The sequence below is a fragment of the Rhinolophus hipposideros genome (assembly GCF_964194185.1).
Source record: "Rhinolophus hipposideros genome assembly, chromosome: 5".
Classification (NCBI taxonomy): domain Eukaryota; kingdom Metazoa; phylum Chordata; class Mammalia; order Chiroptera; family Rhinolophidae; genus Rhinolophus; species Rhinolophus hipposideros.
Window position 1 is genome coordinate 75,256,916 of NC_138051.1, and position 20,940 is coordinate 75,277,855.

Consider the following 20,940-nt stretch of genomic DNA (forward strand, 5'->3'; position numbering starts at 1 on the left):
GGGGTTTTCTTTTTGGTTGGCCCTACTGAGTGGATGTGGCTCAGAACATGGAGTTGGTGGGAAGTGGGGGAGATGGGGAGTGGAGGCAAGGGGCAGTGATTGGAATGTTCAATGAGGGAATTATGGGTGTGGAATTTTGTCAAAATCTGGCCGAGACTATTGCCAAGGAACCTGGAAATCATGATTCATCTCAACAGTGCTGTGATAGCAGTGACGTTGACGTTAAACAAACCCCACTCGACATGTATGTACGTACTAACTTTGTATATAACGTCCCTAGATGTGTATACTATATACATACACATAACCATATGCTCATAACATCAGGCTTTGCCAGCTCTTTGAAAGGAACCAACCGCGACGCATTCTGAATGTCTATGTTTTTGTTTCCCCTCTTACCTAAGGTTCAGTCACCGACAAGCCCTTGAGCCAGGGTAACTCAGGAAGGAAAGGTGAGTAGAGTTTTATGCCTTATCGAAATGTTTGCTTCTAAAGCCAGTCCAAGCAGGAATTCTTGGACCAGATGGAAGAAGCTGGGTGAAAACTAAAAGTACCCCACAGAAAATCTCCATTCTTATTCTTTGTTTCCTCCCAGAAGCACCGGAGGTAAGTAAGTTCCATAGATAGCGGGGACCGAGTTCCCAGAATTTCTGAGGGAGGTAAGCGAGTACAGAGCACAGAGCTGGCAGGGACGTGAGAATCTTGGTCCCTGGGGCAGTTCAATCAGTGATCTACCCTTGTGGCCAACATTAAACCAAGAAGGAGTATGAAAGTACGTGGGCCCAAGTCTGCCCTGACTCTTATTTTGGAAACCCATCTGAGCATTTTTCCCCTCACTGATTCTCCATAATAATTGTTCCAGCTCATCCAGATTCTCCTCTTTAAGACTCTGCTGGCTTCATGGGCTTGCTACCTCTGCAGTTGTTGTCATGAAATTCTTTTTCATTTCGTTTTGTAAATACATAAAGTAGGTGGAACAGTGGAGCACTGAGCAGAAGAAATACCTGCAAAGTGCGTATCTGGCCACCACATGCATGTATATAGCTTTTGTGATGCATGCTACAGGGTTTTTATAGTGTGCTTAGAATTTTACTTTACCTAGAACAACATTAAATAGCAAATTAAAAACAACGATGACAAGTCAAGGAGACATTATGGAAGAGAGGTTAAAACTTTACGTTTTAATGTCCTTAATGATACTTTTTCTGCTTTTTAAATAAAGGTCCTTGCATTTTCACTTCAGCCCAAATTATGTAGCTAACCCTGATGAAGGCATTTGTCTGAGAGCTATTTAGTGGACCAGCCGCCATGAGGAATGGGTCCCTGGGATATGCTGGCCATAATTTCCAGTATGTCAGATACAGATTTACCCCTACTTAGCTCCAGGATGACATAAACACAGAGAGTTGAAATTGCATAGAAAACAAATGTCAATGTCATTGCATGAACAAGCAATCCAGAAGCCCCACTTTGGGCTCTTAGGTAAAACCCAGATGGGGACCTTGGCTGAGTTTGAGGCTCCTCACCTGAATCTGGGCCTTGGGAATTTTGTGCTCATAAGAGTCCACATGAGAGTTGGGTCTGCTGAGAATCAGTGTGAGGTGCACAGGTTTGTTCCACACACGCCTCAACAGGGAAACCGAAGCAAGGCCCTGCACCCTGCCCCAGGTGCTTTCCATGAGGAAGAAGAGGCAAGTTTACCTTGCCTGGATGCAAGAGATGAGAGTCCAGAGAACATGCTGCCCCTAAGTGCAGGTTCTCCAAGAAGATGTGGAAGTAAAGCATGGTGACACCACCACCCACTAGAAAACACAGACCAATTGACCAGATGGGCTGCTCCCCTTCCTGCAAGCAGGAATGAGTAAGTGGGTGAAAAGAAGACAGCAAGAGCCTTTGCAGGTCCTTCCCAGAACGAAGGAGACAGCCATAAGTGTTGGTGGTTCCCTTCCGAGTGGGAGTGGGAGAGGGGCATGAACATTTCTTTCTGCAAAGATCTGAAATCATCAACACTGTGAAGGCTGTGTGTCTGTCTGCAGTTGATTGGAGTTGAAAAAGCTGCTTTCAGTTATGCTTGTAGCTGAAGTCTTCAGAACATCACCTTTATTTCTGGGCATGAGGTCCTGGTGGTAGAAAAAAAATTGGCAATCAACCAAAAGTGACCACTCAGATTTTCCCCACCAAAGGGAACTGAGTGCATGACGCTGAATAAACCACCCGCACCAGGAAAGGCCAGCCTTTCCTGGGGTTTGGGTTCTTAAACTGCACAGAGAAGTACTCTCCAGGTTGGTGTGGCTTTGCACTCTGTGGATGACAATAAGAAACAGACCTGTTGTCATGGCGGGATCTCATGGATCCAGCTGGAAGAGGGCAGGGAACCTGATTCCTCCAGGGGTGGTGCAGGACACAGGGAGGTTAGAGTCTGAAGCCTCATCTCAGAGATAACTTGCCATCAATTCCCAGTTTTTCGCTCTGCTATCCCAGATGGGTTCCTCCCTCCCAGATGGTTCTGCCGCGGCCTCCTCTTTGGTGCAAAGTCCTGGGGTCGGGGGTGGGGGGATGCTTGGGCTCCCTTTCCCCTGGAGACTGAACTTTTGCCCAGTGGACTCCCTTTCCTTCTACTTTGGAGGATCAACATAGGTGCTAATCCTCTTCTCTTTGTCTGCCATGGGCAGTGCAGAGACAAGCAGGTTTGGGCCACCTGTAGGAAGGGCCACCTGAAGTCACACCTGTCCAGGAAGCTGGGGTTTGAATGGGGACAGGGTGCGAGAGGGCATTCGTAATATCCTGTGTCGGCCCACCAAGGTCCCTCTTTCAACTGCCACTTAAGAATGGAATGTGCTCCGGAGGGCAGCAGGTGGGAAGACACAAAGGCCTCTTGTCTGAGCTCGTGCCCACATGTGGGGTCTCCTAGAAGGCATCTCCCCAGAGCGAAAGCTTGCAGCTCTGAGGCCTGCTGCAGACAGATGCCAGGCCTGGACCCTTGTGCAGGGTGAGGGGTACGGCCAGAAAGGAGGTGAGGGCTGAGGGCTGCATGTGTGGGGGGTGGCGGGGGAGCTGCGGTCCCAGCCGGTTCTTTCCCCACGCTCTTGCCGTCTTGAACGCTGACAGGGTTGGAGGGATCGGTTCTCTCTGCCTGGAAGGAATGAAAAGGCGTATTGTGCGACGGTGGAGCGTCTGGTTGCCAGCCAGGAATTAGTCCTCGCAAGGAGAGGAGGAGAAAGGCAGAGCAAGAGGAGGCTGGGGGAGGAGGCTCAGAGAGATAGCAGGAGGAAGGGAGGAGGGAGAGAGGCCAGGCGGTAGCAGGTCACAGCCGTTTGGCAGGACAGAAAGCTTGGGTTGCTGTGGCTCCTGGGTCCACAGGTGTGGGGCCCGAGGGGAGAAGGGGGGTAAAGAGGGAGGGAGACGCTGTTATCTTACCCAGATGCATGTGCTCTGGGAAGGGAGGAGGGTCAGAACTTCAGACTATTTATTTAATCCCTTGGAATGTCCTTGCCTCGCTCTGATCTTTGGGCCCCTTGTGTTTCACGGACTCCTTTACGGGCACATGTGTGGTAATTAACACGTGCAGTGTAGGTCCTGGCCATGTGTTTGAGTTTCAAATATCCATTGATCTGGGGCACTCCCATCCTGGCCACCCCTCCCCTTTGGTCCTCGCCCTTGAAGAGAGATGGAGGGGTCTGTGTGTACTTGGAGGGTGGGGGACACACATGTATTTTATTGATGCTACTACAGAGGACTATCAGAAGAGAGGAAAGGGCCCCCAGCAGCCTCTTAAGCTCTGACCATCTGCTGCTAAAAACAGTTGAAGACCGCAGACGTTTAGGCAGAGATGAATTTTTAGTCTTAACCGAAGTCGTCTGAAGGAAAGTGACTAGGAAGCAAATGTGTTTAGAGATTCTGAATTTACCCTGAGTGTCTTTTTCCTGGCTGACCAAGGCTTGTGGATTTTCCTGAGGTGCTTCATCCCAGGGTCTTGATGCTAATGAATGTGGATGATTTGGGGGAGATTCCAGGATAACCAAACACAGTCAGGGGCTGGTTCTGGGCTTCATTGTTTGTGAGGTGCAGGAGGGAAGTTCCCAGACTCCAGTGGGGTGACGGTGAAGAATGATCACATGAGAGAATAATGGGAGGGCACTTGTGAAGTGGCTTCTGGCGGTTCTCTGCGAGCTTTTTTCTTCCGAGTCTCCAGGACCTTAGAGATCCCAGGCGATGCTTTGATAAATGGCAAGTGAAAGTTATCAGGGTTATCACGAGTTTTTTGCAGTTTGCTTTTTTCCCTTCTTGTAAGAAGTCTGGGAATTAGCTGTTTAAGGAAAGTGAGAAAAACAGAAAAACATTAGCAGACTCTGCTGACGTTTTCTACATGGGCTTCTGTTTTTGTCAAGCCCGTCTTGGAGAGGGGCTGAATTTCTAAAACCCAACTAACTTTAATTTGCAGAGACTTTTTTTAAATCCCCTAAAATCTGCTGCTCCATAGTATGTGCTCCAAGTAAAGAGTGGGTCACAGTTATTTCCCTCTCTGGGTCTCTATTTTTAGAATTTCTCCTGGAGCCTGGTCTAAGGGTTGGTACCAACTTGGAGATCTTGTCGCTCAGGTGATGGATTAAGCAGCAGCCTTATTCAGGGCTGAGGGATGTGCTGAAGGCAAGGGTGATAGATGGCAGGCATCCCAGAAGAAGGGGACTGTGTGGCTTGCAGCCTCAGCCCTCACTTCATTGCCCCAAGCCCGGCTGAGGTGTACTAAGCTGCCTGTCTCGGGACATTCTCCACATGGAGCATACTCCTGCTCATGTAATTTTAACCTCTTCTTAGCTACCTCTTTTTCCTCTCCTCCCAACACCGAAGGGGAGGCTGGATCAGTAGTAGTTGATGTGTCAGCATTGCCATCAGATGGCAAAAGTCTGGTTACCTACCAGTCTGGGCTGGATTTGAATGGAGACAGGCAGCTGATGACCTCTACGGATTGGCCTCTATACATGTTGCATTTCCGTGTGGGGAAGCAATCTCATTCTGATACTATGCTTGCTGAACAGAACTTGGAGCCTCAGCAGCTCCAAGGCCACGAGAGGCAGCTCTTTGTTCTCCGTATGCTTATTGCTGCTGCCTTCTGGTGCTCCGAGCCACCCTGCCCAAGCCTGGCATATCAGTATACCAGCTCTGAGGAGATCAGTTGCAGAAGGGGTCTGCATGCACCACATGTCCCTGCGTCCCACAACTCTCCCAGCTTGGCTCCGTCTACTCAACCCCCTGCCCTTTATCTATTCTAGGATTCCCGAAAGAAAGTTTATGCATGGAGGATACTAAACTAAGAGTTTGAATCCCTGCCACACCCCCATATCCAAGGACTGGAGAGGAGATGGGGTTTAGGGATCTGGAAAAGCCTCCTAGTCATAGATTCTTATGCGTCCCTGGTGTTATTAGTGACCATTGGTGTTTTATATGTGGTTCTCTTACCCTTGGATTCAACAAATATTTATTGAGAACTTACTAAGTGCCAGGCTTGTTATAGTCACTGAGGATCGAGTGACGAGTGAAATGGTGAGAGCCCTGGCCTTGCCTGGTGGAGCTCACATGCTAATAGTTCTTAGCCTCTTCTTCTAGAGGTTGTCTTCAGGTGGAGGTAAAGCCTCCCAGGGGAGTGCAGATTTCTAGCTGCTGGGAACAGAAGGCAGGTGGATCCTCCAAACAGCCCTGGTGGGTCTCTCCCATGGCCAGAGCCTCTAAGGAAACACTCTTGGAGGAGGCTACCTGGGATGAGCATGGCCCACTGGCTAGTTCTTGATCCCTCTGCCTGTTACCTGTGAGGGGTCCCTGAAGTCCAGGTGAGATAGTTCAGAGCTTGTCAAGCTACTGAGAATATGTTCACTTGCTCACTGTTCCTTGACTGACTGAGTTCAACCCCAAGTGTGGCACAGCAACCTGGAGGGAGGCAGGGCTTTCGGCATGTGGGTGAAAAGGCCTCATATCTGAACCCCTCACTGCAGCTCCCAGCTCCATGCAGCTCCTCTGATAAAGGCTGAGGAATTGTCACTCTTGGGTCCGATTGTGCCAGTTCTGTGCCTGCTGAAAGAACGCTGTGCGATTCAAGTTGCTGCTTGTTCTAAAATGTATATGGAAAGGCAGTGTAACTAGGACAGCTAATTTTTAAAAAGGATAATAAAGTGGGGGATATCACTCTATATGATTTTTTTAAAAACAAAAATATTGTTAGTATTTACTCCATCATGACCCTTTATGAATTTTCAATGTATGCTTTCCTTTGTTCTTCTGAACAAATGCTGTAACTCCCTCTTTTAAATGTTTATTTCATTTTCTTTTTTTAAAAATGACATTTTTTTAGAGCAGTTTTAGGTTCACAGCAAAATGAAGAGGAAGGCACAGAGATTTCCCATATAGCCCTTCGTCCCCACACATGCACAGCCTCCCCCATTATCGACATTCACCAGATGGTACATTTGTTACAACCAATGAATCCACATTGACACGTCTTTATCAGCCAAAGTCCATGGCTGATACTGGATTCACTCTTGCTGTACATTCAGTGGGAACGAACAAATGTGTAGTGACTTGTATCTACCATTATAGTATGATACAAAGTATTTTAATTGTTCTAAAAATCCTCTGTGCTCCACCTATTCATTCCTTCTTACCCCCCTCCCCCCCAACCCACCCCTGGCAACAACTGATCTTTTTACAGTCTCCATAGTTTTGCTTTTACCGGAATGTTCCATAGTTGAAATCATAATACTCTATTTGATTTTAAGACTTACAAAGTTACAGTCATCAAGACAGAATGGTATTGGCCAAGGGATAGATACACAGATCAATGGAACAGCACAGAGAACCCAGAAAAGGCCTACTACACAAGTAGGGAAAGTTGTTTTTTGACAAAAGTGCAAAAGCAGTTTAGTGGAGGAAGGATATTACCCTCAATACATGGTGCCATAGCCACTGGACATCCACAGGCAAAAACAAAACCCCCAAGACCCTCACACCTTTTACAAAAATTAATTCAAAATAGATCTTGGACTTCAATGTAAAATATAAAGCTATTAAAAGTTTCAGAAAAAAACGTAGGACATGATCTTGAGAACCTCCAGCTAGGTGAACCTAGAGCTTTGTTGTCTTAGAACAACAAACACATGATCCCCCCACCCCCAAAAAAGGACACATTGTTGGACTTACTCCAAATCCAAAACTTGCTCTGTGACAGATCCTGTAAGAGAATGACAAAACAATAGACTGAGAGAAAATACTTATGAACCACATATCTGACATAGGACTTATATCTAGAACATATATAAATAGAGAGAATTCTCAAAAACTCAACAGTTGAAAAACAGTTCAATTTAAAAATGAACAAAATGCACGAATAGACATTTCACCAGAGCACATAGGCAGAAGGCAAATAAACACACAAAAAGATGTTCAACGGGATTAGCCATAAAGACGTGCACATGAAGACCATGATAAGCTATCACTACACATCTGTCAGAGGAGCTAAAATAAAAAAATAGTGACAATGCCAAATGCTGCTGAGGTTGCGGAGAAACCGGATCTTTCATACGGAATGTAAAACGGTACAGCCACTCTGGAAAACACTTCGGAAGTTTCTTAAAAAGTGAAACCACTAATTATATACACTTACCAAATAATCTAGCAGTTGCACTCCTGAGCATTTATTCCAGAGAAAGAAAAACATGTCCACATGAAAACCTGCACATGGATGATCACAGCAGTTTTATCTGTAGTAGCTGAAAATGGAGACAAGCCAAAGCCGTCCTTCAGTGAGCAAGAGAAATTGTAGTGCATCCATACGATGGCACACTGCTCAGTAATAAAAGGGATGCATTGTTGATCTGTGCCACAACTTGGATAGATCCCAAGGGCATTATGCAAAGTGCCAATCTCAAAAGATCGTACGCTGCATGACTCCGCTTATATAACATTCTAGAAATCGACAATTCTAGAAATGCAGTTAGTGGTTGGCAGGGGTGAAGGATGGAGTGGAGGAAGGGAAGTATGACTATAAAGGGGTAGCACGCGTGAGAGCCCTGTGGGGACCGAAGAGCTCTGTATTTTGATTCTGGTGGTGGTTACAGGAATCTCCACGTGGATCCGATTGCGTAGAAATGGCGTAAAATTGCATACACATAAATGAGTGCGTGTAAAACTGGTGGAATGTGACTAAGTTCCATGAATTATACCAGTAGCAATTTCCTGATTTTGATATTGCCCTGTAATGATGTTACCTATAGAATTATGTTACCTATAGAATTATCTTAATTATAAAGATGTTACCATGGTGGGAAACTGGGTGAAGGGTACATAGGATCTCTCTGTATTATTTTTGCAACTTCCTGTGACTCTATCATCATTTAAAAATAGAAGTTAAAAAAGAAATTAGCACAGTCTTCTGTGTGAACCTAGCCCTGAGCGGACTCTTGTGCTGCGGGCATACCTCCTCCTCCTTTCCACCTCCTTCTCCTCTCCCTCTCTTCCTCCCTGTGCTCCTCCTCTTCCTCCTCCTCTCATCTACCTTTTTCACCAGCCTCATGTTTTTGCTCTTATTCAGGTGAATGTGGGGCTTGAGGATGCGGGCAACTGCACGTAAAAAGACACCTTTAAGTTTGTTTTCACTTCTTTTGGGAGGGAGTGTGCAGGTGGGTAGACAGAATGAAAAGTGTTGATGTCTTTTTCTGGGAAGGACCTCAAGGGCTCAGATAGCTTCTGCTCTCAAAGGTCGGAGTCCGGACAGCTCACAGTACATTTCCGAGGGTGGCTCGTCATGGGACATGCATCTTGGGGAAATGCTGAAGTTGACTAGCATTCCATCCTTCTCCTGGTGTAATTCAGGCCAGGTTCTTAAGAGACTTCTGCAAATAGGCATGGTTGTCTCCCTACGATGCTCAGCATAAGTGATCTCGACTTCCATACTGGGTCCTTGAGTCACATGTTGAAGGGGATGGTGGCTCTGGCATAAATGTGGCCTTTCAAAAGCAAGAACCTGCCAGCACTTCTACCAGGCTGAAGTTTATCTCCGTGTCTTTGAAAAAGACGGCCAACGGCAGCCTAAAAGAATGTAAGAGGGAGGGTGACCAGTGATGGGCATGGTCTGGGCAGAGCCCAAGAATGGAAGGGGACTTGGGATCATTGAGAGACCATCCAAATCTCAGGATGGGGGTAGTGGTTTCTTTTTCCCTCATTCTCCAAGGCTCCTTAGTCTGGGAGACCCCAAGAGATGCTATTAATACGGATTCCTCCTCTGGCCCCTTTGACACATTTGCTTTTGAAGGACCTGGAAGAGAAAGCTCTTTGTATGTGGTCAGAATAAACTCATTGTACACCCAAACAATTAACTCCTCAATGGACTTGCCAGACCCTTGAAAGGCCCGGCCCTGCTTCCCTGGACCTCTTGGGCTCTATTCAGTCCCTTAAGCACACCAATGTTTTTGGGTTTTTGTTTTGTTTTGTTTGTTATTCTGAAAAGTCTTTCCCTGAGAATAGTCAGAGCGGATCAACATTGTCCTCAGCCGGGCATTTATCTCCACTTGCCAGCGAATGTCAATCAGGAATCAAAAAGCCAAACAGAGGAGGCTTTGAACGGTGTCATTGGGGGTCGAAGTTACTTCCAGCTGTTTGTGCGTGGGCCAGGCCTTCTCGCAGTGCAAGGAATTGTGCTGTCACACAAACCCACTGTCTGTCTAGGCTCCCAGAGCCTGTGCGGGGGCTGTGAGTTTCTGGGGCTGCACCTGCGAGGAGGCGTGGCTGGGGGTTGGGGAATCTTGGAAGGCCAGACACCATGGCTCTGGGTCCTGGCAGTTTCCAAGGCTGCTCACTGCCTCTGGGGCCTTGAGCAAATCATTTTCTTACTGAGACCCAATCTCTTTTTATCCACCTGGGGACTTCCTCCACCCTGACTGCGGGTGAGAATAGATGAGGAAAGCCACCTGCTAGAAACTCTGAGTGTTGCAAAATGGGGTAACATTATTACTGCTGTTGATCTTGACATCAGCCTTGAGAAAGTCTCTCAAGTTTGCCTTATTTATTTTTTTAATGTTCCCAGATTTACTTTTTTCTCCCTGTGAGAAAAGTCATTCAATTGGCTTTTATTCAGTGTTTTATCTGCTTCCCCTTGGTCCAGAAGCATGTTATGATATCAGAGAGAAATAAAGTCTTACTTTCTGAGGTCCAAAAGAATCACCAAGAACAAGCATCAGGCATCAAATTATCACATACATACATGTAAACTGAGATTCAGATATATTTTTCTTTAAAATATATGGAAAAGTCTCCCCACAAATTAAGGATCACTCAGATAACCTAGAGGCTGTTGCCTGATGATTTATCTGTGAAGACTTTGGCACTACCTTTCCTTTTGTTTTAACAGCTTTATTGAAATATAATTACATGCCATAAAATTTATTCACCGTAAATGTACAATTTGATGAATGTAGTATATTGCTGGAGTTGTGCAACCATTACCAGAGAACAATTCATTCACCCGAAAAAGAAACCTTGTACCTATTTGTGGTTATAACCGACTCCCACCCCAAGCCCTGTGTCTATAGATTTACCTTTACTAGGCATTTCATATAAATGAACTCATACAATATGCAGTAGTTGTACATGGCTTCTTTCATTTAGTATAATGTCTTTGAGGTTCCTCTATACTGTCACATGTATCAGTAATTCATTCTTTTTAACTGCTGAATAATATTCCATTACATGGAGATATCACAGTTTGCTTTTCTATTTACCAGTTGACAAACATTTAAATTATTACCAGTTTGAGGCTGGAAATGACGCTGCTATGAATATTTGGACACATGTCTTTGGGTAGACATGTTTTTATTTTGCTTGGCTAGATTCCCAGGAGTGGAATTTCTGGGTTGAATACTAAGCTTATGTGTAAGTTTTTTTAAAATGTAATTTAATTTAATTATTAGTTTCAGGTGTACAAAAACAACATAATGATTAGACATCTCAACCCCTCACAAAGTGATAACCCCTCAAGTCTACTATCCCTCTGACATCGTGCATAGCTAGTTTTTAAAGAAGTTGCCAAACTCTCTTCCAAAGTGGATACCAATTTTACATTCCCACCAGCAATGAACAAGTGTTTTAGTTTTTCTACATCCTTGCCAACACTTGATACTGTCAATTGAAAAATTTTTTAGCCATCTAGTAGGTATGTAGTGGTATCTCATTGTGGTTTTAATTTGTGTTTTCCTATCAACTAATGACATGAGCAACTTTTCATGTTTTTATTAATCGTCCATGCATCTTCTTTGGTAAAATGTCTATTAAAATATTTTGCCCATTTTAAAATCAGGTTGTTTGTCTGATTGAGTTGTAAGGTTTACTTTAAGTTTTAATTTAAAAACTTTGATAGGATTTTAATTTTGCAAATCCAATTTTAAAAGTAAGCCATTGCATAAGATGCTTTAGTACTATTATACCTCCTTTAAGAGGTCTTTAAAGTCTTTTTCTCCAATACAGTGTCCTGAGTCTGGGGAGGCAGGCATTCTTCATTTTTAGAAGAGGACATCATTGCCCAGAAAAGAAAAGTGAGGGATTCCGTCTAGTTATCAACTTATTGCATATAATGCCTGGATCTGGAGTGCAATTCAATTGGAGACTGGGAGGCCAGGAGCATAAGTGGAAGCGTTTCTTTCTCCCCAGGGCCCAGTGTGGGGCCTGGTGTTGCCCAATGGCTTGCCAGGAGGCATAACTCATATGAACCTTGGACCCAGGCCTTGGACTATTTGGTGGAAGGGAGCGCTTGTTTGCTGGGTTGGAAACCATGTGCCCAGGTGCCCGGAGATGATGGTCAGAGGGTCCTGTTGGCTTTGGCGTGGCTTCCCAACCTTTGGGCATGCTGGATTTCACAGGTGGCTCTTCTGGCAACAGGGCATCTTGTCTGTTCTCACTTCATAAAGATTTCCATGTAGGACCTCCCTTGTGGCAGTGCAGCTGTATCTCTTCACCCTCGGTGACCCTACCCTGCAGGAAGGTTCACTGCCTGCTTGTGGCTTCATGCTGTTTGGGCTTCCAGGCTTGCATCTGGGCAATTGTGGAGGTCCTCGACCTGCAGAAGTGCAAAATTTCCCAGGGAGACTGGAAATCCTTCTTCCTCTCCTTGAGCAACAGACATTTTCTGACTGCTGGACCAGATGGTCAGTCCCCGATGCTCATCTGGATGATGAGAGAAATAAACAATGCTTTCTGTTGTCCTACTCCAGAGAGAGATACAGCTCTTGGAATATAGGAGGATTGTAATTGAATATTAAAATATTACATAAGCCATTTTTCACTTGTACGAGGTGTGATCATAAAATACAATGAATGTTTAAACAGAAAAATTTATTACAATAAAAGACACATTGCCATTAATCCCCCTCAAAATACTCCCCTCGCTTCGAACACACTTATCCCATCATCCTTGCCACTTTCTAAAGCGGTTTTGGAAGTCCCCTTTCATGAGTGTCTATATTACATCCTCCATCATGACAACACTCTGTATCACACATTGCGTCTGATATACAGCAATTTCTGTCAGATATAAACATTAGGGTGTGTCCTCATCCACCTTATTCACCAGATCTGGCACCGTGCGACTTCTGGCTCTTCCCCAAAGTCAAAATGATTCAGGACATTGAGGCAGCCATGACAGTGCAACTAAAGATACTCAGGAAAGACTTCCAGAACTGCTTCAGAAAGTGGCAAGGGTGATGGGATAAGTGTGTATGAAGCGAGGGGGAATATTTTGAGGGGGATTAATGGCAATTTGTCTTATACTGTAATATATATTTTTTAAAATTTAAACATTCACCATCATTTTTTATCACATCTCATATTCTCACCTGGAGTTGTCCCTCTGGCAGTGTTGGATTTCTCACTTTCCCTTTGTTACCTTTAAGAATGCTAAAATGAAGTCACCTTGTATGAAGGGGCTGAGCACACTGTGCTGGGCTATTTAGACTGAGAACCCTGCTCCGGCAGGAGCAACCAAATGTGTGTTGAAGCTGCCAAAAGACTTCATTCAGTAGCTCGTTGAATTCAATGAAAGAGGTGTTAATAGAATCAGGGGAAGTGATGCTATTAACAAAATGACATTGTGTGGCTTTCCTCTGTGTTTATTCTCCCTCAATGACTTCCAGATCAAACTTACCCAGGTTGGCATCCAAGATGCCTGTTCGGGACTCCAGTTGGAGGCAAATAAGATATCCAGCATGGTTACTTTTCTCTTCCTGCTGCCTCTCATTCCTTGGGATGATCGTCAGATAGTTCTGGATCGTCTTGGCGCCTGTGGAAGTTAGGTCTTGGTGACAGCACATGAGAATAACAGCAGTGTCAGGTGTCACACACCTGTGGGGTTGTTGGCCTCAGCCTCCAGCAAGGGTTAGGGTCTCCATAGCTCTCCAATCTTAAGATCCTAAGGGGGGGCGGGGGTGTTGGCTCAAGAAAGGGATCAGGACTCTGTGTTCTTTTTTGCTCTCTTGATAAGATGCAGAGAAGTCAGCCAAAGGTTCTGGGAGCTCTAAATGGTGCAGAGTTGTTATTATTGATGATCTAACTGGCTTCACAGAGGCTGTCTGAGAACTTGCATTCTCCATTAACAGTTAATGCTCGGAGAATATAGTGTTCAGTTCTAAAAGACCTCTGGGGTCTTGGGAAGAGAGAGATGGTGTAATCATAAAACCAAGACCAGAGTGTCCTCCTCCTCTTCCTCTGTCAAGGGAGAAAACAGAGACTTCTCTAAACTATGCATTCTCAATGGGGGCTAAGACACCTGCTCCCAGCTTTCACCAAGGAGGCAAAAATTGGTTCTTGAGTGTGTGTGGGGGGAGCAAAAGAACCCTTGATCTTTCTACATATAAAACACAGATATACATACAGTACATAAACAGATATACAGAGTATCGGTTTCATTAGGAAGGTGATTAGGAGAAAAAGGTCTAAAAATGCTCCTTAGATGGGCTATAATGAAAAAAAGTTAAAAAAGAAAAAAACAAACCACTGATCTAAACTGAGATTTTATTTTGGTGAAAATAACTGAGTCCTGAAAGGTAGATAAAATCTGCACTCGTTCCTGACTTGCAGACGTTGTGGCTCCGCAGAGACCTGCCAATACTACTAGGACGATAAGTATTAGGATTTGTTATTAGGAACTTCCTGCTCCCATCAGCTGTGTTAGAAATTTGAAAGCAAATCCAGGGCACAGTTTCCCATTCCCCCTCCCATTTTTTTTGCCCCCACCTCTTACAGGGAATTGGGGTACATGCTGTTTCACAGTTACATGTAGTCTAAGGATTCTCAACTCTCTTCAGTTTAGCATGCTGGAGAGAGAACGGCCCTTACTGCTTGTCCTCTTTTTTATTTTTTTCATCTTATTTTTTAAAAAATTAATTTATTTTTCATTTAAAGTTAACATATATTAGTTTCAGGTGTACAACTTAGTGCTTCGACGTTTATATAATTTGCAAAGTGATCACTCCGATAAGTCTAGTACCCATCTGACACCATACATAGTTATTACAATATTATTGACTATATTCCCTATCTCCGTGACTGTTTTTCAAATGAGGATGGAGATGTAGCTAGATGTTTGGGAGGGAATAGTACCACAGTCTCTTGCTTCCCTTAAGAAAGGTATGGGCTGGTACCTTTCACAAGAAAGCAGTAAGGAACTGGGGGCACCAGAATTTGATGCCACAATGTGTATCGACCTTATCATGCCTGGCCCAAACTTGGCGTTTCTGGAGAAGATAGTCCTCCCAGCTTTCCTGTTGGGGAGGAACAAGGGCTGACATTCATGCTGGTACACTCAGATTAAGGAAGAAGGGTCCTCGAAAGCCATGACAGCCTAGTTCCTTTTGTCCCTCCCTTGGAAGAGTGAGCACACACCTGGATTTGTCTTACTGTTGGTGTCTCTGTGGTTCTCTTTTCCTTCTTGTTCTTTTCTTCTTTCTTTTCTTTCTCTTTGGTCTTTTCACTGGGACTTGGCCGGGCCATGTGCAAACCCAAACCATTCAACAGTGCTGGAGAGTAGATAGTATTTACCTCAATGATGGTAGTCTCTTTTCGATTCTTTTTAACCCTCAACTCAGATGACGGGTCTAAGCCGACACCCACGATGGAGACGCAGCCGGTGTTCGACGGGGATGGTAAGCTCTGCTATTTCTTCTGACTCACGTTCCTCCACCCATTTTCAGGTCTTTCCTTCAGATGTTTGCTTAAGCTTTATTATTATTTTTTCTTTTTAAATTTTAATTTTTCCCAGTTTAGGCTGGGTTGTTTTAACCTTTCAAAAAATGCAAACCCTCCCAGGAACTGGTACACTCTCCAATTCTGGAAAGGGCCTCTGTTCTCGCCAAGCTTCCTGCCTGGCTGCTGGTATCCAATAATAACAGAGCCTGGATGGACCCTTCAGGCTGCCAAGACCAAGGAGCCATGGCTGAGAAAGACAGTCAGGCCGGCATTGTCCCTTCCGTAAACGAACCAGCACTGACAAGTCCCTGCTCTGGCCCTGCAGAGTACCAGGCCTCTGGGAGACAAACGAGAAACTGACGAGAGGAAGCTCCTGCTCTCAACACAGCGGCAACTGTTGGAGAGCTTTTTGTGTCAAATTATATCGTCTCAATTTTTATTGTAGTAGACATTTATACAAGAAAGGTCACAATGGTCTGGGAAAAGATTCTTTGAAGAGTTGGGACTCGAGCTGGATCTTGAAAACGGGGAGGAAGAATTAGGGCATTCCAGGAAGGGAGACTGGCATGACAAAGGAGGGAATATTGTGGGGATGGAGTATAGTCAGGAAAGTAGCAAGGAAGAGACTGGTTAGTGAAGCTGGTTTGGTTAAGTTGTAGGGACCTTGAAAGTTGAGGCAAGACATTTGGGAGAGGAGAAATTCTAGGTCAGTAGAAATCGCGGTGGCTGGTGGCAAAATAGAGGTTGGATATCCCTGGAGGTATAAGGAGTATACAGGGGGAGCTTGGGGTCCAAGGCTGGCCTCAGTTTGAGTTTGAATTATTCAGGGCCTATGTTTTGTAGTGTGCTTTCCTAAGCACTCCAGGTTCCCATGAGGAGAAGCAGGAAGCTTGACACAGTGCCAAGTCTGACACCGAGGTTCAGCTCTCAGTATAATATGCAGCAACCTTTTAGCAGCTTTCAGCCAAGTGTATCCAGGGAGGATCATGAGACTGGAAGGTGAGCTGGGGGAATAAAAAGAAAGTATGCCACTGGTTCGTACCGTGGCTAGGGACGTCCTTAGCACCGGCTCAGCTCTGGAGAGAGGGATTGAGATGTGAGCTATTTTTTTCAACTGATCCTTTAGTGGAACATGTGTGTATTCATGCCTAGAAGTTCAAATGCTTCTATGATTCACCAAGGTCCTTTATCATTGGCAAGTCTGTGACCCTGAGGGATCGGGTGGGGCATAGAGACCATGTTAGCTTGGGAGATGCCCCAACACCCCCGCTGAAGGTCTTGTCCCTCTACAGTGTGTTCAGGGTCATCCTGGATTCACACGCCACCTGTCCTCTGGGTGCCCCAAGCCCTGGAGAGCCTAGAGGCACCCCAGAGCTCTCTGGATGGAGGACAGCCTCTGTTCAACGGGAAATCTTTAGAAAGGGCATTGAAGCGCACATTAGATAGACCCATTCCTTTCTTTCCCACGTGGAACAGAGTCTTAGCACCTAAAATCTGTTGTGGCTTAGCCATTTCCTCCAAAATGGGTCTTTGTGGTTTGTTTGGCGTTCATGTGTTGATTTATCCCCTTTAAATCTCCTTCCAAGGAAGCAGCTGAGAGAAACTTGGCCCATGTTCCTCACCTCCTGGGACAATATTTTTATTCCTGGATGGAGTGGCTCAGTGCTTCTGGACTCTGACCACTCTGCCTCCCAGCACAGGAGGCCCTCGTTGGCTCCTATGAGCTGATGGGGAGAGGAGATTTTGTGGTGAGGAAGCAAGAGGGAGTTGGGACGAAGTAAATGTGGCATGAGGGAGATGATAGCTCAAGCCTCGATGGCTCAGGCTTGAGAAACATAGCCATTATAAAGTCTGGGGGTTACACTCCAACTGACATGCTCTTTTTGCCCGGACTTTATTTTCTCCTTTCCCCTTTCCCCCCGCCCCCAGAAATCACAGCTCCCACTCTATGGATTAAGCACTTGGTAATCAAGGACTCCAAACTGAACAACACCAGTGTAAGAAATTCTGGTAAGTAATCTGCCTTGCATTATATACATGCCTGATCCGTCCATGGCTGGCCCGTGTTTCCTCCGTGACAACCTGCTGTGTGGGTTTGGGCAACTTATGTAACCTGTCTGGCCTTCAATATCTACAGCTGTAAAATGAGACTAGATGAGTTAATCCCTTCTAACTTTGTCTTCAGTTAGCTCAGGGATCATCTTTCATGAGTAGTTGACACTTTTAGCGGGGGGGAAAAAAAAACTTTTGACCATACGTTTTAATATTTTAATTGACTTTCTACATGCTCTGCAGAAGAATTTGAAAGAAGAATGGCTGGGCAAAGAGAAGTTGGACTTCAAGCCTCAAGAGCCTCGGGTCTGTGTTTTTAAGGCTCTCAACAGCTGATTACGGTTGTATCTTTTCTGATCTGGTCTGTTGAGGGACCTGTGAGAGTGGTCAGGTTTTGGTACTGACCAAAGTCAGGAAAGTTTAGTTACCATCAATAAAGACCAGGTGTCCATCAACAGAAAATGTATTAACAGACCTAATCTGTATCTCTGTCACGGGGGAGTCATTCTTCTTTCGGTCTAAGACTTTATTGTGAGAAATGCCACTTGGCGTAATTTATGTCTGGTTGTTGAATTTAGCCATATCGCACTTCCTTTCTTTTTTATTTTCTTTTTTATATATTTTTCCAGTGTCTTCCTTTTTGTTTTGCAAGGTTTTTTTGTTTGCTCCCGCCCACTCCACCCCATTGTATTTTAAGCCATTGTTTCAGAGTCTAGTTGTAGGGTTCAGCCCCCTGGCCCTTGCTGGCATTATGAGCCTAGCATTCCGCCGGCTGAGACAGTTGGTTGCCGGTTGGCTGCTCACAGCAGCTCACAGCAGCTCTTGCCGACTGCCGGCTGCTCACTATGGCTGCCGGCCACTCATGCCGACTGCTGGCCACACGCCAGCTGCCGGCCACTCACAGCTACCGGCCACTCACGGTAGCACATATCAGCACACAGCAGCCCACAGCAGCTCACACCAACCTCTGGCTGTTCCGGGCAGCCCAGCTCCAGGGAGAACTGTTTTTCACAGTCTTAGCTATAGAGGGCGCAGCTCACTGGCCCATGTGGGAATCGAACCCGTGGCCTTTGGCTTTAGGAACGCGGCGCTCCAACCACCTGAGCCACTGGGCTGCCCCTCTTTTTTTTATTTATATATATATATAAATTTTATTGGAGAATGCTTGGGAACAGTGTGTTTCTCCAGGGCCCATCAGCTCCAAGTCGTTGTCCTTCAATCTAGTTGTGGAGGGCACAGCTCAGCTCCAAGTCCAGTCGCCATTTTCAATCTTAGTTGCAGGGGGCACAGCGCACCACCCCATGCAGGGAATTGAACTGGCAGACTTGTTGAGAGCTCGCGCTCTAACCAACTGAGCCATCCCACCTCTCCCACATTTTGTTTATAGACAGCAAGGACTTTCAACTGTAAGGCAGATTTTACATGACCAGTGGTTACTGAGTATGCTGTCCTAGGCCCTTTTAGGTTTATCTGTATGCCAGCTCTGTCTGAAAGGTGGTAGTGTGAGGACTAGCATGCAGGATATATTTAGACTACGAAGTGAATCTATGCAGCATTGCTGATTTCTTCTGTGACTTGGGCTGGTCAGTACCTCACCATGTGCCTGGTTCCCTGTTAGATAAAAGCTGGAGGAGCTGTGGGATGGTGGGTGGGAAGGAGACCATGTGAACACCCATGGGCCAGATTCTTTGACAAAAGAGGGCTGTGGTTAAAGCATAGGCTTTGGAACCAGCAAAATCTGGGTTCACTTTCTGGCTTCAGCAGTTAGTGAGTCACCCAATCCAGTGAAATAATCCCCCTGAGCCTCAGTTCTCATCTGGGATCATGATCTCTCCCTGAAAGGACTGTGGTTAAAGGTTAACTGAGTTAATGTCTGTGTGGTACTTAACAGATGCCTGGCTAAGTGATACATAATAAATGCATGATAAATTATAAGTACATGTATTTGTTATCATTATTGGTAGAGAAAATGGGAATATTAATGATACTGCTTGCAGTAAGAATTTTTCAATCGGGAAAGAATTTGTGATTGTCACTCTAAGCAAAAGCATTTATTAGGAAGCTTCTTCTTAGAACCTTCCTCCACTTCCCCTCATTGTTAAGCAAATATGATCAAAAAAAGGTGGTTTTGGTGCCTGTGGTACCTGGAAGGGACATCTGCAAATGATCGACCCATTCCCTGAGCCCCCAGTAGGAGGTTTCATTCTCATTCTGTGACCAAGTGGTCAACATGAGGGTGAGCTCTCTCTGAAATTATTCAACACCTTTTGCCCAGAACACTCATTTGACATTTAGCAATTGCTTCCATGAATTGCTTCATTTTCATTTACCAGTGGTTAATTTCTCTAGATTATAAACCCTGTGAGAGCAAGGGCTTTATTGCCTATTCTACATCTGTTATGGAATCTAGCTCAATGTGTTTGATTGCTTTGGGGAAGGATGGAGGAGAAAAGATCGTCCTTATCGGTAAAATCAGAATCCTCACAGCGAGTCCGAGTCAGGCCCTAAAGAACTATAGTTGATGAAGTTCGCTGCCACTGAAGTTCTTCTGCTTTCCATTTCTACTGCTCCTATACAGTTTGCAATTGGAGGAGTATGGAATCATGTTGAGAAATGGTTTCCAGCCTGGTATAATCACCTTCCTTTTGTTGGAGTGACCCAACCACCCTAATTTTTCCCTTGTGAAATCCAGTTATGTCTGTAAGGTTATGTTTGTAAGGTTAGTGTATAGGACAGGATAGTTGGCGAAGAGATAAAACCAATGGCTACTCTTGATGGAGTATCTTTATGTATGGGGCTAGTCACTTTTCACATGATCTCACTTAGTTTGATGAGAAGTCAGATATACTTAAATTATAACTCATGTCTAGGTATCTGGCTCTGGTATGGACTAGAGCTTCTGGGTCAAGCCCCTGAGACAGTTTCCCATTGGAGTTTGCCGAAAGATTCTGGATCTGGTGAGCTTCAGCCCGCATCTCTGGGGGTGTTGATGTGGGACTCAGAGAACCAACTGAGCGAGAACTCTCCTTCTCAGCTCTCTGTCCCAGAGGCAAAGAGTCCATCCCAGTTTCTCGTACACCCCAAACATCCTTCTTTCACACTCAGACCCTGTGACGCCAGGTTTGTTTTCTGGCCTGGGGACTGTTGATGTTGGAAGGGTTCCACTGGGCAGCCGAAGTTTTGCAATAACATGACACATATGCCTGCAGACGTATCCTGTCTCCTTTGCTCCTCCTGGAGGTTTTGGTCCTTGTTCTGAAGGCTTTGTTGTGTGTTCACCACGATCAGTGTCACCTTTTGAGCACTTGACTAGTTCAGTGTTGACAGGTTTGCCTCACTGGACTTCTCTCTGATTCCTGCCTCCGTTGTACCAGGAGTTCTTGTGTTTAGGAAGACCACGTACCTGGCCAGCTAACATCTAGAACTTGAGACTGGGTATCATCTCATGTGTGAGTGTTGGCCAGAGACTCTATTCTGCTTTTATGAGGAACTCTTGCTGAGTTTTTGTGTCGGGGGCTAGCTACCAAGGCATTTTTTAATAAAATTAGAATTAAAACAATTTTTAAAATCATCTACATTTTATAGAAGAAAAAGATGAAAGAAATGACCCAAACTAGGCTTCATCTCATTCTTCATCCCATGTGCCACTGCTTCTAATTTTACTATATGGAG

At 45.2% G+C, this 20,940-nt stretch overlaps 1 protein-coding gene across 7 annotated transcripts in view; it reads left to right on the forward strand.

Annotated features, from left to right (window-relative positions):
* SMOC1 (SPARC related modular calcium binding 1) overlaps positions 1-20,940 on the forward strand; it is a 142,544-nt gene that overhangs the window by 90,052 nt on the left and 31,552 nt on the right. For 4 of the 7 annotated variants that reach the window (XM_081047577.1, XM_081047573.1, XM_081047574.1 and 1 more), the window contains exons 5-7: positions 405-452; positions 15,084-15,173; positions 17,146-17,226. In XM_081047577.1, coding sequence (XP_080903703.1) covers positions 405-452; positions 15,084-15,173; positions 17,146-17,226 — 219 coding nt within the window. The remainder of the gene's footprint in view (positions 1-404; positions 453-15,083; positions 15,174-17,145; positions 17,227-20,940) is intronic. The other 3 variants (XM_081047572.1, XM_081047575.1, XM_081047576.1) reach the window with 1 other exon arrangement.